Source organism: Arachis ipaensis, chromosome B04 (assembly GCF_000816755.2).
Source record: "Arachis ipaensis cultivar K30076 chromosome B04, Araip1.1, whole genome shotgun sequence".
In the NCBI taxonomy this organism is placed as follows: domain Eukaryota; kingdom Viridiplantae; phylum Streptophyta; class Magnoliopsida; order Fabales; family Fabaceae; genus Arachis; species Arachis ipaensis.
In genome coordinates, this window is record NC_029788.2 from 77,346,156 (window position 1) to 77,363,673 (window position 17,518).

General features: G+C 39.0%; 1 protein-coding gene across 1 annotated transcript; it reads right to left on the reverse strand.

Moving 5' to 3' along the window:
• LOC107636577 lies at positions 8,907-10,469 on the reverse strand. Its single transcript, XM_016340076.1, has 2 exons — positions 9,111-10,469; positions 8,907-8,945 (listed from the first exon to the last, which is right to left on the reverse strand). Exons 1-2 carry the CDS (start codon positions 10,467-10,469, stop codon positions 8,907-8,909), a joined length of 1,398 nt encoding a protein of 465 aa, XP_016195562.1.

Below are 17,518 nucleotides of genomic sequence, written 5' to 3' on the forward strand. Positions count from 1 at the left end.
TAGTGAGCAAATTCCTAGCCAAATTCTACTCACCTCATAGGATCATTAGATTGAAGACAGAAGTGCAAACCTTCACACAGATGGATGGAGAGTCCCTCTATGAGGCACGGGAGAGATACAAGGCCTTGATTAGAAAATGTCCCCCTGAAATGTTCAATGAATGGGACCTACTTCAGAATTTCTATGAAGGATTGACTCTGAAAGCTCAGGAAGCACTAGACCATTCAGAAGGAGGTTCTTTGCAATTAATGAAGACAGCAGAGGAAGCCCAAAACCTCATAGACATGGTGGCAAACAATCAATACTTCTTTGCTCATCAAAGGCAACGCCAACCAACTCCCAAAAAAGGTATCTTGGAGCTTGAAGGTGTTGACACTCTCTTGGCACAAAACAAACAGATGCATCAACAACTTCAGCAAAAAATGGAAATGATAGCTAAGAAAATTGATGGACTGCAAATCGCTGCAGTAAATACACAAAGCCAATCTCAAACCTCACATGGGTGGAATCAATCTGAAGAAAGTTTTGGGACATTCAATTATGAGCAACCAAGCCCTGAGCAGGTGCAACACATGAACAACACTTCAAGTTCATTCCAACACAACTTCCATGGTGATGCACACAAGACACCCTGGAGGACTCATTCTAATTTAAGGTGGGGTGAGCATCAGAATCAAGGACAAAGGGACTTCAACTCTGGCAGCCTCAGCAACACAAACAACCAAAGCCATTCATCCAATAATACTAACCAATTCAAAAACCCACAGAACACATACCACCAACCCCATAACAACTCACAAAACCACCAGAATAACTTTTCAACATCCACATTCTACCCACAAAATATCCCCGAAGATAATTCAAACAACCTTCAGCAACAACCATCTCAGTTTACACAACCACAACCAAATCCAGACTCCCAAAGAATCTCTAGTCTAGAGATAATGATGGAGAAACTCATGAATAATCAAGAGATGGCAAGGAAAGATCAAGCCATAACAAATAAAAACCAAGAAGCTTCAATCAGAAATCTTGAGAGGCATATGCAATAAATGGCTAAGCAAATCTCAGAAATGGGTGAGAAGAGAGAAATTACCTTCCCCAATGTCACTGAAAGAGACAAAGGAAAAGTTACTAAGTGGGAGGAGTGCAAAGCAATCATAGTGGGAAGTGAGAAGACTGGGGAGAAGGAAGCCATCAATCAGGAAGAACACAACAGAGAAGTTCCACAAGAAGAGACAGAAGGGAGAAGTGAAGAGGATCAAAAAACCAGCACAAATCTTAAAGGGAGACAAGAACATCCTTGAGCCACAGCTACAAGAGAATAAGGAAGGGGTGAAGCCATATGTCCCCAAACTTCCATACCCTCAGAGGTTCAAAAAGGAAAATGAGGATAAGCAATACTCAAAGTTCCTGGACATATTCAAGACACTCAGCATCAATGTTCCTTTCTTAGAAGCCCTTGAACAGATGCCATTGTATGCCAAATTTATGAAAGAAGTGCTAACAAAGAAGAAATCCCTGAAGGAAGGACAGATTGTTGAAATGACAAAGGAATGTAGTGCTATCCTCCAAAGAGAGTTGCCAGAGAAGAAAGATGATCCTGGGCGTTTTTACATACCTTGCACCATAGAAAACATAACAATTGAGAAGTCATTCTGTGACCTGGGTGCAAGCATAAACTTGATGCCTTTGTCTCTAATGAGGAAACTTCAAATTTCTGAGCTGAAGTCCACACAAATAGTTCTCCAAATGGCTGACAAATCCATTAAGCAAGCACTGGGAGTTGTGGAGAATGTGTTAGTAAAAGTGGGAAAATTCTTTTTCCCTGCTGACTTTGTTATCTCAGATATAGAAGAGGACCCTAACACTCCCATCATCCTGGGGAGGCCTTTCCTAGCTACGGGTAGAGCATTGATAGATGTTGAAAAAGGGAAATTGTTGCTGAGAGTGCATGATGAGCACCTAGCATTCCATGTTTTTAAAACTTTACATGAGCCCATTCAAGAAGAATATTTTATGAAGGATAAGGCCAGAGATCAAAATTTGAAGGAGGCAGTCAATGAGTTAACACCAAGACTTCTAAATCCATGCTTGAAGGTAGTAGAGATGGTGCAACAAACCAAAGAAATCAAGGAGGAACTAGATCCAAAACCCCCAGATGAGAACCTCAACACCCCAGATAAAGAACCACCAAAGCATGAATTATCTTCTGAAAAAGAAAAAAAGAAGAGGCCAAAAGGGTGGAGAAACAAGAAAATCCCCACTGAAGGCTTCTCACCAGGGGATAAAGTGATGATAAACACCCAACCAATGAAGGTGTGTCCATAATTATCAGAATACTATACTGTGAACCGGATCCTTTCACTTGAACACCTAGAGATCATCGAAGAGGAAACTGGAAGGAAGTTCACAGTAAGAGGAGAAAAGCTAAGGCACTATGATTTTTAGCCTCCATGATCAAAGAACAAGATGTCAAGCTAGTGACATTAAAAGAGCGCTTGTTGGGAGGCAACCCAACCAAAGATAGTTTTCTTTTCCCAACTATTTCAATAAACAAGGTTGAGTATGTTTACCTGTATTGCAAGGAGCTAAGTTTGGTGTTGCACACCAAAACAATCTAAGGGAGAATGAAAGATGCTAAGTTTGGTGTCCCACCAAAAATTTCATTGAAGAACACATTTTCACCTTCTGCATAAAAGGTTGCTAGCTCCAAGCAATCAGATAAACCATGGAACCATTGTATATATTTTTTTTAGATATAGTTTTTTGACCTTCAGCAAAGACAAAAGGGTTTCACATATGGTTAATTTGATGTATAAGAAACTTTGGCAAGGAACTAAGTTTGGTGTTCACACACCAAAGTAAGTTCAAAAGCCCACAAATAAATCATGTTAGCTAACTATTTGCTTAAGGGCTTGAGAAACAAGCAACTTGTGAGGATTATGCAGGAAAACATTCAATCTGTAGAGGGAGCCTGCATCATTGTCCAAAGGAAATGCAACAAGGAGAAATAATGATGACAGGAGGAAAAGCTGAGGGACATTCCCCACAGGTTGTATTGACACTTAATCCTTGTTGCTTTGAAGTATTTCAATTTTGAAATTTCTGTATGTCTTGCTGAAGTGTTTAATTAAATGCAAGTGGAGATGTTTGCTGAAAATGCTAGCCTGCATATTATTTTTGTCATCCGTCATTAGCTTGAATTTTGTTTTGTTCCTTTCTGCATAAATAGAAGAAAAATGTTTGATTTAGAAAAGTGATTGTCCAATGTTGTAGAAATTAGAATGACATTCGGTGGAGGTACTTGTTTGATTTAATGGTTAGCTCAAATAACAAAAGCTGCATAAATAATAACATGTTCTTTGAAGTATGAACTAGCTTGCTGCTATAAAGTCTACTATTAATGAAACTCCCTTGAAAATGAAGCAAAACAAAAAGAAAAAGAAAAAGAAAAGCCAAGAATTGGCAAAGAAACAAATAATAAGGCTAGACACCAATAGCTTGGACCCTAGGACATATGCCTGTGGTGTTTTTGTACTAGGATATGCTTGGACAAGTAGGTTCTGAGGAGTATTTTAAAACTTGGCCACTTAAGTCAACTGATTTGGGATTGCCAACCAAAAGTCCACTATCAAGAGCAACCTAGCTACAAAACATTTAGTGATCTAAAGAGATGTTGAGCATCAATGCTCCTAGGAAGAAATTGTGAGCCATGTGTCTGTGGTGAAGAAATGTTGAGCAAAATTAAGCCAAAAGGTTGCTGCAACATTTGCCACCATGCCTTCAATGAGTAATAAGCTCTCTAAGAAAAATAAGAAAGGAAAATCTAGCAAAGGATCAAGCAAAAGTAAAGTATTGTAGCAGTAACCTTAGTAAACCTTTGAAGAAACATTTCTTATATAGCAACAAGTAATAATGAGCTACCATTGATCTGCATAAAACCCCATGAACCAAGTTCAATTATCTGCTAAATAAGGACATGCATACTTCTCTGTTTCATTTCATTTTCTCTTATGTTTAGTGCTTGCTTGGGGACAAGCAAGGTTTAAGTTTGGTGTTGTGATGACAAGTCATCTTATGCTAGCTTTTCAAGTATTTTTCACTTGTTTCATTAGGTTTTATGCACCTTCTTGCATTATAAGTAAGTGATTTGGAGTGAAATTGCATGGTTTTGTTGAATCAATCAACCACCCTTTAATTGGCACAAAATCATGAGGTTTAAGCTAAAATTAATTGAATTATGAATGAACCTTAAGCCTTGTAAATTTGGTGATACTTTGATTGGTTGTTTTGATTACTTGTAGGTGAAGAAAGAAAAAAATAAGAAAAGCGTGCCCAAAGGAAACAAGAAGCGTAGCCAAAGGAGAAGAAAAAGCGTGGCATCATTGAGAAAGAAGGAAAGCTAAGTTGGGAGAGTGAACCGAGCTTCACAAGGAATAAAAGGAGGAAGCAAGGCACAAAGCTCAGTTCACTTAGTTAACTGAGCATCAAAGAAAGCAAGGCAAGGACATAAAGCTCAGTTCACTAAGTGAGTTTTATCGGGCTTCTTCAAAAATAAATTCAAGCCACAATTCCAAGGAATGAAGTCACCAAGTCTCGAACTCATGACCCACGGGAATGAAGGAACGCTCCTTGCAAAGAAAACAAGTCACCAAGTCTCGAACTCATGACCCACGGGAATGAAGGAACGCTCCTCGCAAAGAAAACAAGAAAAATTGGCCAAAAAGCCTTCCCCAAGGTTCGAACACGGAACCTCACACTACCTAGCTTGCAAGGAAAATTAGCCAAAAAGCATTCACTAGGACTTGAACTTGCACTTGAGGGATGACAAGAAGGCTTTACTCCAAGGAGGCAAGGGCGCTCAGTTGCTTTACTTAACTGAGCGCTGTATTATATTGTTAGGCATAAGGAAAATTTGCTCCACAAATTGCATTCACTGGGAATCGAAGTGGGAGCCTCTCACTTGCAAAGAAGGAGCGCTACTCCTTGAAATAAAAATGGGTACAACATTTCACTCAACAAGGCTCGAACCTGGAGCTTCCTTGTACAAGCACTCCTTACTCTCCACTCTTCCAAGGAAGTCAGCATTAAATTGCTTCTACCAAGGATCGAACTTGGAAGCATGAAGTCCAAAGCAAGGCACTACAAAGGGAAAGCTCAGTTTGTTTTCCCAACTGAGCGCTATCTTCTCCCACTCTCTACACTTTGGCGCAACAACAAGCGTACCAAGGAGATGTCATGCGCGCAATTGACACGGCCAGGGAGCTAAGACACGCACGCTTGATGCACCAAGGCAAGACATAGAGCTCAGTTCAAATTTCCAACTGAGCTCTATTGAAAAGCAACTTGAACAAGGCTGGGCGCACACCAAATTGGGCAACATAAAGCAACATTGGGCGCTCAGTTTGGTTTTCCAACTGAGCCATCCCCTGGGAGGTGCATCTTGGGCCAAAAATCCATTAAAAATCCAAATTAATTCATTTTTTCACCAAATTTCAGAGCCCACCCAAATTCTTAGATCTAGATTAGGAAGTGTATAAATAAGTGTTAGTTTGATTTAGAAAGGACTTTTTGCTTCTTTGAGACTTTTCATTTTTTTTATTTTGAGCTTTTTACTTTGAATTTGGATCTTGGGTGGAGAATTGAAGAAATTCTGTTTCAATCTCACCTTGAGATCTCTTGTTTAATCTTTCTGCATAATTCTAAGAAACTTTGACTTACATTTGAAATTCTGTTTACTGCTTCTTCTCTTCTACTACTTCTGCAACTTACTATTGTATTTCTTTTGCAACTGTTCTTGATTGGATCAAGGAAGGATTTGAGATCTATACTTGTTTTCTAGTCTCTTCCACTCCTGAGATCTTTAATTTCTCTTTTAATTTCTGCAATTGAGCTCCATTTATTTTCTGTTTTTAATTCTTCAATTATATTTTCACTTTGCTGTTTAAGATCCACTTTACTTCAATTCACCTTTTACTCTTCTGTTTGTTGCAATTTACTTCTGCTTGTTTAAATTATGCAATCCCAATTCCCAATTCCTTTTATAATTCAAGAAATTTACATTTCTTGCACTTTAAGATTCAGTTATTTACATTTCTTGCATTCTAAGTTTCTGCAATTTAAGTTACTTGTTCTTTAAGATTCAGCACTTTTACTTCCTGCTCTCTTTAATTTACTGCAATTCTTCCCTCTCCCTTTACATTTCAAGCAATTTAGCTTCTGTCAATTACAAATAACTCAAACCAGTACTTGATTCTCTTGACTAAATCAACCACTAAACTAAAATTGCTCAATCCTTCAATCCCTGTGGGATCGACCTCACTCATGTGAGTTATTATTACTTGATACGACCCGGTACACTTGCCGGTTAGTTTTGGATGTTGGAATTCGTTTCACAAAATATCCATCAAATATTTATTGTTTTTCACTTAGGGGTATTGATGTGCTAATTTAAAGAACAAAGAGGGTTTAACATAGGCTCAAAATTGGCAAACAATGGTAGATAAAAGTGTTAAGGATATTTGGGTAAGTGAGCTATTGAAATAACGGCCTCAATAGTACACAAAATAATGGACATATAGAATCAAATAAATCAAGTATTGCAACCATAGAAAGAGAACAATGCACACAATAATGGAAATAAGTGGTTTTATGATGTAACCACATAATTGGGCTCAAAACTCACATGCTTGTGTGTTCTTAGCTCAAAAACCTTTTCCAAAATTAATTCATTCAAGCAAGTTTAGCAAAAAAAATGTTTCAAATTGGTAGGGTGCCCTAAAAATAGTTTCTCGGAAAAGAAATCATCACCCTAACCAAGTAGTCCTAACAGGAAAAAGATATAATGCAAAAAATGTTCAAATGCAAAAACTAGCCATGCAATGCAAATGATCCTAATTGAAAAAAGAAAATTAAGATTTGGGTGTTGAAAAGAAGGGTTGTTACCTACAGAAGTCGGTAAACGACCTCTCCACACTTAGAAATTTGCACGGTCCTCCGTGCTAACAGTGATGAACAACGTGGGTCTGGGGTTGTTACTCATAATGGCCATAGGATGGTGAGACAAGGATGTCTCCTTGTTCACCTCTTGATTACTTCCTTGCCATGATCAAAGGTGGACTCCGGAATGTCGGTTTCCACTGTAGGTGGATTGGTGAACCTGCGGGAACTTCCTTTTTGGCCTCATCAATGTAGTTAGAGCTCTTCAACCGCTTAGCAAGTGGTTTGGCATTCAAGAAAGTTTGCGCCTTGACGGTTGTTCTTTGAGTTGCTCTCTTGTAGATGGTTTTTTGGAGGTCTTTTCCTTTCCTTTTTAGTGGTCATCCTAAAAAGGAAGGAAAAAGAAAAACATTAAGCTCAGAGAGACAACAACTAGAATTAATACAATGCAAGTGAAGGTTACTACCACAAAGGAGTAAAGTGTCCTAAAGATATGACAGCTGCAACATGTAAGCAAGACAACAATATAATCATGGATACATATCACTAGCATGTGATGCAAGAGTGAGAGAGGCATGCGAGTATGAAGCATGAGAAGAATAAACTCAAGCATCAATAACAACAATGATAAGCACATGCAAGAAAGGTGGGGGTCATGGGAAAACCTTTCACTCAACTAACTCCAAGACAAAAAAGTCTAGAAATGGAAGAATGTGGGGTTAGAGAGCATTGAACCACTCATTCTTACATGATGCAACAAGCATCACAAATGATAAACAATGAGCAATTGATGATGAAAAATCATAGAAATGACGCTCAATGCTCATGTAGTGCAAGTGTTGTGAAAAGGAGGCACCAAGTGGAATGAAAAAGGTCAACAGTGGATAAGAATGTCATTGGCTCTTTTTCACAAACACTTCGTGTGTGAAAATTGTAAATAACAAGCAACATTGATGAGTTCAAGGGAAATATACCCCAAAATAAAATGTCATCCACCATAGCACAAACAAACTAAGAGATATAAAATAATCCACCAATTCAAAAGTAAATGAGATTCAACACCCATACAAGAAAATAACAGGGAAGAAAAGAAACAAGAGTGAACAAACAAACAAATAGACAACAAAGTTAAAATGCAACAAAAATAAAGAGAGTAAAGTAATTAAATGCAATAGAAAAGAAAAATTTTAAAAAGAAACAAAAGAACAAGAAGAGAAATACAACCTTGAAAGGAGGATAAAGTGAGGTTGAGTATAAGTGAGAAAAGAGGAGAGAAAGAGAGAAGAGAAAAGAGATAAAAGTGGAGAGAGAAATGTGGAAACACCAGAGGCGGTGGTCACCAGTGGCTGAAGTCACCGGTGGTAGTGGGGTGAGAAGAGGTAATAAGGAGAAAGAAGAAGAATGGAAGAAAGAAAAGAAGAAAGAAGAAAAATGGAGAGAATAGGGCAGCGTGCCCTGCTAGCTGCGTCAGGCATGCGACGCGTGCGCCTCATCCACGCATATGCGTGGAAGAGCGAAAAGACAAGTGACGCGTAAGTGTCGTCCACGCTTACGCGTGGAAGAGGGAAAAGACGAGTGACGTGTAAGTGTCGTCCATGCCTACGCGTGGATAGCAGAAATGGAAAGGGACGCGTCCGCGTCAGCTGACGCACACGCATGGCGTGAGATTGTGCTCGTCGCACAAGGGCAGCACAAAACTTGCACAACTCTCCGGTTTTTGTACCAGGATTTGCAACATTAGCAAACGACGCGTACGCGTCGCCCACGCTCACGCGTGGGTGTGCAAAAATGACCATTGACGCGTACGCGTCGTCCACGCCTACGCGTGGGACCTTTTTTTTTTAAGCAACATGAGGGAGATAATTATAGTACAATCTTGGTATTCATTCAAGCTAGGCACTTCAAAAACACTTAGAATTTTAGGCAATACCCAAAATCAAACATTTTTCTTCAAAATTGCCAATTTAACCAATACCAAGATCAATGAAATCCTCATGAAGACTCTAACAAGGACAATAAAATCAAACAAAATCAAGCTCAATTAAACAACTCAACAAAATGAAACAATCACAAAATCAAACAAAGACTCTAAAACTACATGCAAGAAACTATATACAAGGAAGATCATACCATGGTGGGGTGTCTCGCACTTAGCACTTTTCTTTAACATCCTTAAGTTGGACGGTCATGAGCTTGAGACATCTTTTTGGAACATCCTCAAGGGCATCCATCTTGTCCTTCTTGTTTGCCTTGGTAAGAGTGTCCTTCAAGGGGAGATGCTTCCACTTGTCAATTGAACCATGCTTGGGTGCCTTGTTTCCTTGAGGATACGGAAGTCGTGGATCCTTCCCCTTTTCCTTGCTAACTCCTCTTATGCCCACATCTCTATTGAAGCTTATCTCATCATCACTCCCAAAGGGTTCTTCAATTACATCATCTTCAACAATGTCACAACCAAAAATTGGGTGGATCTCTAGAGGTTGCCTAATGGTTTCCTCCAATTTGAATTTCACCACCTTCCCTTTGGCTTCAAATGAGTAATCCCCAGAAAATGCATCTAATTTAAACTGGGATGTCTTTAAGAATGGCCTCCCAATTAAGATGGAGGATGGCCTATCCGAATCAATGGGAGGTGTCTCTAGGATATGGAAATCCACCAGAAAGATTAAGTCCTGAATTCTCACGAATACATTCTCAGCAATACCCACAACTGAAATTATACTCTTGTCCGCAAGCACAAACCAAGCTCCGGATCGCCTCAACAGTGCAAGGTTCAACTTCTCATAAATTGAGAGTGGCATAATGCTCACACACAACCCTAGGTCGCACATGAAATCCTTAAGTTGAATCTCACCAATCATACAAGATACCAAGCAAGGACCGGGATCAATATGCTTTTCAGGAAAATCATCCATCATAGAAGAAACAGAATTGCCTAATAGATTCATCCCTAGTCCACCAATCTTCTCTTTATGAGTACGCACATCCTTAACGAACTTAGCATATTTCGGAACTTGATGTATGGCATCAAAGAGTGGAATAGTTACCTCCACATTCTTGAAGATTTGCACTATGTTGGGATCAAGCTCCTCATACTTCTTGGCCTTCTTGGCTAACGTAGGAAAAGGTATAGGAATTTGTTCCTCTAAGTTTCTCTTCCGCTTTGGTTCCTTGGCCCTCAATTGCTCTTCTTCTTCCTTTTCAACTTCTTCCTCCTTTTCATCTTCATCTATCTCCATTGTTTCACCAACTTCTACATTAGGAACATCCTCCGCCAACTTGATGGGCTTGGGTTCAACTTCCTTAAGCGTTGTACCAATCCTCAAGGTGATTGCATTGATGCTACCTTTTGGGTTTGGGAGAGGTTGGGAAGGAAAGTTGGATGAGCTAGAGGCTTGGTTGGTGTTGGTATTGTTGGTAGGAGGTAGGGTCAACCTTGAGAGAATCTCGGCTATGGAAGACATTTGTGCACTCATAGTGCTAACTTGTGCATTGAGAGTCCTATTGTTCTCTTCATATTTCTCCATCATAGCCCTAAGTCTCTCTTGCTCTTGGTAGAGTGCACGGTTAGAGTCATCACCTTGGTTGGTGGGAGAAGAAGAGGATTGACTGGTTTGTTGTCTTTGGTTAGGCGTTTGGTATCTATGGTTGTTGTTGTGGTTTTGTTGTGAGTGTTGGTATGGTTGGTTATGGTAGTTTTAGTTGGCATTGTTGTGATATTGGGAAGAAGATTGGTTATTGTTGTGGTAATGAGAAGATGAGTTGCCTTGGTTCCATCTTTGGTTGTGGTTGTTCCCTTGAGCATTGTCCCTCCACCCTTGATTAGAGCTATTACCATTGGGGATAATTGCTTTGACCTTGAGATTGATAGGGTGGACGGTTGTTGTAGTTCACGTTGGCTACCGCAAGAGTGTAATCCTCTTGAACTTGATGTGCGGTACTAGAGCATAAACCACATACTCTAGGAGGTCCTTCAAGTTGGAGGATTTTAGGTGGGGCTTGGATGGCTTGGATTGATTGAAATACCTTTTGTTCTTTGCGAATCTCCATGAGGAGAGTGGTCATGTCTCCAAGCACTTTACTCAAAGCAGATTCGGAAAGAGGTGCTTCTACCACACTCTTGGGAGGATTGTTCCTCACTCTCACATGTTGGGTAGCCTCGGTGACATCATTGATGAAACTCCATGCTTCCACCGCCGTCTTGTTCTTAGAATAGGAACCACCACTAGAGGCGGTGAGCAATCTCTTATCTGCCGCACAAAGACCTCCAGTAAAATAGCTAATGAGCAAGTGAGTGTCTAACCCATGATGTGAACAAGATTCCAACAACCTCTTAAATCAAGTCCAATATTCAGAGAGTGTCTCTTGGTCTTTTTGCATTATACCATAAATTTCCTTCCAGATGTAGTCGGTCTTCTCCAGCGAAAAGAACTTATCTAAGAACTCTCTTCTCAATAGTTCCCATTCAGTCACCACTTCATCCGGTTGGGAGTAGAACCACTCTTTTGCCGACCCTTCAAGAGAGAAGGCGAAAGCAAAAACCATGATAGCAATCTCATCGGCACCATGCCTTCGAGCCACAGAACAAACTACTTGAAAGTCTCTCAAGTGCCTAATGGGTCTTGGCCTGGTAGCCTATGGTACTTAGGAAGCAAGTTAATCAGACTATTCTTCAACTCAAAATTCGGATCAAGATTCGGATATCTTGCTTGCAACGGTTGAAGAATGAGATCCGGTGCTCCTTGTTCGTGAAAGGTAATCCTACGTGGCTCCGCCATGTGGTTTTTACCTGTAGGATGCAAATATGTATCAGTAATGCCAACAGAGGAATAGGAAGTTATGGACTCTATGTAATAAAGAGAAAGTCATGGCAAGGATTATTACTTAGAGACATTCATGGCAAGGATTGAGAATCTAGGCTTTCTATCCTAGTCATTAATCATAATACAACACTTAATAAGAGTTTATCCTATTTGGTCAACCCCAACAATGGAAGAAGGTATAATGTTATCTTCACACGAGAGAAAGTCAAATAAGACTAGTTAATCTCAATCCAAAAATCCTAATCAACTTGCTAGTTGAATTAGCAAGAGATTAGAGTCAATGGAAATAATATTAACTAACAACTCTAGATCACCAACACAAGTTGGGTATTAATGACTCAAGATTGCCTAATTTCTCTTTCCAAGCCAAGAATACTCAAAAAGCTACTCTAACATCCAACCAGGCATTTTGTCAAACACTTGAAAGGCATAAAAGGAAAGTATCATAAATTGCAAGAAATAATAAAATCTACCACTACCCAATGCAAGAAAAGTAAGATTAACAACTCCATTAAACAATAAAAGAACATAAAACGTGAATTGCATTAAATGGGAATCCAAATCCAACAATAGTGCATGAACATAAAAATGACATAAAAGGAAAATTAACAAGAAAACTAAGAAGAACAAAGATGTAAGAGTAAGAAATTATAAAGAAACCAAGATGGAGACAAGAAATTAAACCTAGATCTAAGATGCAATTAACCTAAAACCCTAATTCTAGAGAGAAGAGGGAGCTTCTCTCTCTAGAAAACTAACCTACATAATCCTAAGCTAATATAATTCCTCCCCCTTTGATCCATCCTGAATTCTGCATGAAATAGCCACAGAAATGAGTTGGATTTGGGCCTGGAAAGCTCAAAAATTGCCCCCAGCGAATTCACTTTAAGTGAATCACATGCTGCTCGTCACGCATGCGCGTGGACGACGCATGCGCGTCGCTGGAAAATTTCCTCCTCACACGTATGCGTGGGTGATGATGGGTTGAAAATGAATTCCAACACCTAACTCACCGGCAAGTGTACCGGGTTGCATCAAGTAGTAATTACTCACAAGGGTGAGGTCGATCCCACAGGGATTGATGGATTGAGCAGTTTTAGTTAGATGGTTGATTTAGTTAAGCAAACAGTTGATGATTTGAATGAATTGTAGTGTGCCTTAAATTTCTTTGAGGAAGACCCACAAAAAGTTAACTTAGTTAACTGAGCGTTATTAATTTTGCTTACATCCGTGGGTGCTCAGTTAACTCTCTTCACGTAGCGCCGTAGGCCTTGCTCCCTTGGCCTTGGTGTTTTGGTGCATCCCTCTAGCGCTCAGTTAGGTGATTGAACTGAGCGCCCTTGCCTTCTTTGTGTGTGACGCTTTTGTGCCCTGGGTCACGCTTTCCAAAGCGTGGCCTAAGGTCTAAAACGTGCTTTAACTTTAAAAGCGTGCCGAAAATTCCTTTTTTTCGCCATTTCTTCACCTACAAATAATCAAAACAACCAATCAAAGCATCACTAAGTTCACAAGGTTTATATATCATTCAAAAACTAACTAATTCTAGCTTAAACCTCATGATTTAGTGTCAAATAAAGGATGGTTGATTGATTCAACAAAACCATGCAAATCCACTCCAAATTACTTACTTCTAATGCAAGAAAGTGCATAAAATCTAATGAAACAAGTGAAAAATGCTTGAAAAGCTAGCATAAGATGACTTGTCATCATAACACCAAACTTAAACCTTGCTTGTCCCCAAGCAAGCACTAAACATAAGAGAAAATGAAATGATACAGAGAAGTATGCATGTCCTTATTTAGCAGATAATTGAACTTCGTTCATGGGGTTTTATGCAGACAATGGTAGTTCATTTATTACTTGCTGATAGATAAGAAATGTTTCCTTAAAGGTTCATTAGAGTTGCTGCTATAATGCCTTGCTTTTGCTTGATCCCTTGCTAGCTTTTTCTTTCTTTCTTTTGCTTTAGCAAGCTTATTTCTTAATGGAGGCTTGATGGCAAATGTTGCAGCAGCCTTTTGGCTCAATTTTGCTCAATATTTCTTCACCACTGACACATGGCTCACAATTTCTTTCTAGGGACATTGATGTCCAGCATCTCTTTGGATTACTAAATGTTTTGTAATAGGTTGCTCTTAATAGTGGACTTTCAGTTGGCAATCCCAGATCAGTTGATCTAAGTGGCCAAGTTTCAAAATACTCCCTAGAACCTACTTGTCCAAGCATATCCTAGTTCAAAAACACCACAGGCATATATCCTAGGGTCCATGCTATTGGTGTCTAGCCTTATTGTTTGTTTCTTTGCCACTTCTTGGCTTTTATTTTTCTTTTTCTTTCTTATTTGGCTTCATTCTCAAGGGAATATTCATTGATACAAGGCTTTGTAGCAGCAACTTAATTCACACTTCAAAGAACATGTTATTATGCAGCTTTTATTATTTGAGCTAACCATTAAATCAAACAACTACCACCACTGAACTCTCATTCTAATTTTTACAACATTGGTCAATCACTTTCTTGTTTGAAATATTTCTCTTTTATTTTTGCAGAAGAGAAACAAAACAAAATTCAAGTTAATGAGAAATGACAAACATAATGCAATTCACTTGTAAGAAAACTACTCAGAACATAAAAGCGTGAAACATAAAGCATTTGGAGGCATCTTATGTTTCAGACATGCATCTTCCTTATTTAATTTTAAAAAGAAAACATGAAAGAAACTCCACCACCTTCTAATTGTTGTGTTCCGTGCTCTTACTTGATTCTCCCTTCTTCTTCCTCTTCTTGGTGTAATCTTGAGGCTCTTCAACAGGGCACCTTCTATCCCAAACAGGGTCTATTAGACCTGAGAGTCCAGCCTCCTCCAATCCTTGCTTCATGCGTGCTATATTCTTCTTCACTTTGGCTTTCTGACGGTCTACTAGCTCTGGCATTGCTCAAATGTCTTGATCTGTGGTTCCAATGCTGGCATGCTGTGGACCAAGTAATCCAACTTCGTTTGGGTGTCTATATCATACTCCATTCTATTATAGTGCCTGTTCTCTCCAATGGTATGATATATGTTCTTTCACTGATATAAATTGTGAGTGTACTCCCCACACTTGGCTTGACTCAGAGACAATCTATCATATGATTTTTGAAAGTTTGTTGATTGTTCTTTCTGCCCTTCTAGAACTCTAGCTTGAAATTTCCTTTGTTGTTCCAGCATCTGGAGTTGGAAATTGTCTTGCTTGTCCATCATTTGTTGCTGCCACTGTTGTTGTTGCTCTCGACCTTTCAGATACTACTCCTGTTGTTGCAAGTATAGCTCTTGTTGCCTTAAATACTGCTCTTGTGCTCTCATGTTTTGTTGAGATATTTCTTCAAGAGCTCTTTGTAATTGGCTCATGTCTATAGTACCAGGAGCTTGCTCTTCCACCACTTGTGGTCTTCTTCTTTGGGGTCTTCCTTCCTCTTGATCGTCATCTGCAGTCGTACCTTCCATTAGTCGCCTAGTGATCCCCCTGCTTCCTTTTACTTTCTCTGTATTTTCATCTTCAAATAACACTCCAGCCCTTTTACACAGCCTCAGAATAGTGCTTGGGTGACCAAGCCTACCCGATTTGCTTGTATCTTTAGCAATCTCCTGAATACTGTCTGCTATGAGTTGTGAGAGGTTGATTTCTCCTCCATGTAAGATGCAGTACGTTAAGAGGGCTCGCTTGATTATGACTTCTGAGGTGTTTGCAGTAGGGAGGATTGATCTCCTCACTATCTCATACCACCCTTTGGCTTCAGGTGTGAGATCTAATATTTTCAAGTGGCTTGGAGCTCCCTCTGAGTCCCTCTCTCAGTCTCTGCCTTCAAGACATAACCCCTGCAATAATTCATCAAGGTCATTCTCACCCTACAATCTTTCCTCATAGCTAAGCTCTTCAAAGGTTATGGTTCTCAACTGTAGGACTGATGATTGGACTTTTCTATGGTTTAGAATTTCACTAATGAATTCTCGTTGCAAGTATAGTTTCTAAACCAACATTAATCCTTTCATACAAAAGATTATTTGTCACAAGTAACAAACCCCCAAATTTATAAACTGAAGTATTGAACCTCGGGTCGTTCTCCCTAGGAATTGCAACAAAGTGTCTTGTTATTGGTTATGAGATATTTTGGGGTTTTTTTGGTAAGAGACATGAAATGTAAATGGCTATGAAAATAACTAACAACTAAAAAGGTCTTGGCAAGGTTTGGTGGTCAAGGATCTCTATCCTTATCACTAACCACAACATGAGAATTGGCAAGGATCAATCCTACTAAGTCAACCCCTAACTAATAGTAGAGGAAAGTCAAGTGAGCTATATCAATCCAAGTCCATAAGTTCTAGTTCTCCACCAAATAAATTAGTGAGATCTAGAGTTAATAGCTCCCAATCGTCAATCACTTGGACATTAGTAACTCAAGAGTTCCTAAGTTACCTTCCCAAGTCAAGAGCACTAAAATCTACTCTAAAATCTAAACAAGCATTTCATCAAATACTTGGAAGGCACAAAAGAAAAGCATGGTAAATTGCAAGAATTAAAGGAATCTACAACTACAAAAGTAAGAGATTAACAATAGAAAGGCAAAATAATAGAAAGGTAAACTCATAACTAAAAGAAGCATTTTAACAAACACATAGAAGGAAATAAAAGTAAACAACATGAATTGCAAGAATTGAAGAGATATCTAACTAGAATAGCAAGAGATCAACAATAGAAAAGGAAGACAATTATGAAACAACAAAGAACTTACAAATTGCATTGAAGAAGAAATGTAGATCTACAAAAGAAAGTTCATAAACTACAACTAACAATACAAAGGAATTACAAGAGAAGAAGAATTCTACAACTACAAGAGAACAATTAGGGAAGAAAAAGGAAAATTCGAAGAGGAGAAGAAGTAGATCTAGATCTAAGACTAATTCTAGAGAGAAGTGAGAGATTCTCTCTCTCTAGAAACTAACTCTAACTACTTCTAAAACTTAAACTATGACTAACGATCAAAAGTATGTTAATTCCCCTTCAATCCTTGGCTTAAATAGCATCAGAAATGAGTTGGATTGGGCCCACAAGGCTTTAGAATTCGGTGGCCATGAATTTGCATTTATTGAATCATATGCAAATCGGCACGTACGCGTACGATGCGCTTGCGCACCCCTATCCGCGATGAAACTATGGTAAATCTTATATCATTTTGAAGCTCCGGATGTTAGCTTTCCAACGCAACTAAAATCGTATCAATTGAACCTATGTAGCTAAAGTTATGTTCGATTGAGTGTGAAGAGGTCGGCTTGTCAGCTTTTGCCATTCCTTCACTTCTTCATGAATTCTCCATTTTTACATGCTTTTCCTTCATTTCCTTAATCCAATCTTTGCCTCCTAAATCTGAAATCACTTAACAAAGATATCAAGGCATCTAATGGAATCAAGGCAAATTAAATTTAGCTATTTTAAGACCTAGAAAGCATATTTTCACGCTTAAGCACAAGTTAGGAGACAATCATGAAAGCATGCTATTTCATTGGATAAATGTGGGTAAAAGGTCATATAATTCCCTAAAGTCAATACAAGATAAACCCTAAAAATGGGGTTTATTAACCTCCCCACACTTAAACCAAGCATGTCCTCATGCTTAAACCAAGAGAGAAACAAAGGGTATCAACATTTATTCAATGGAGTCTAACTAAATGCAATCTACCTATATGCAACTATCTACATGAATGCAATTGCTTGGTC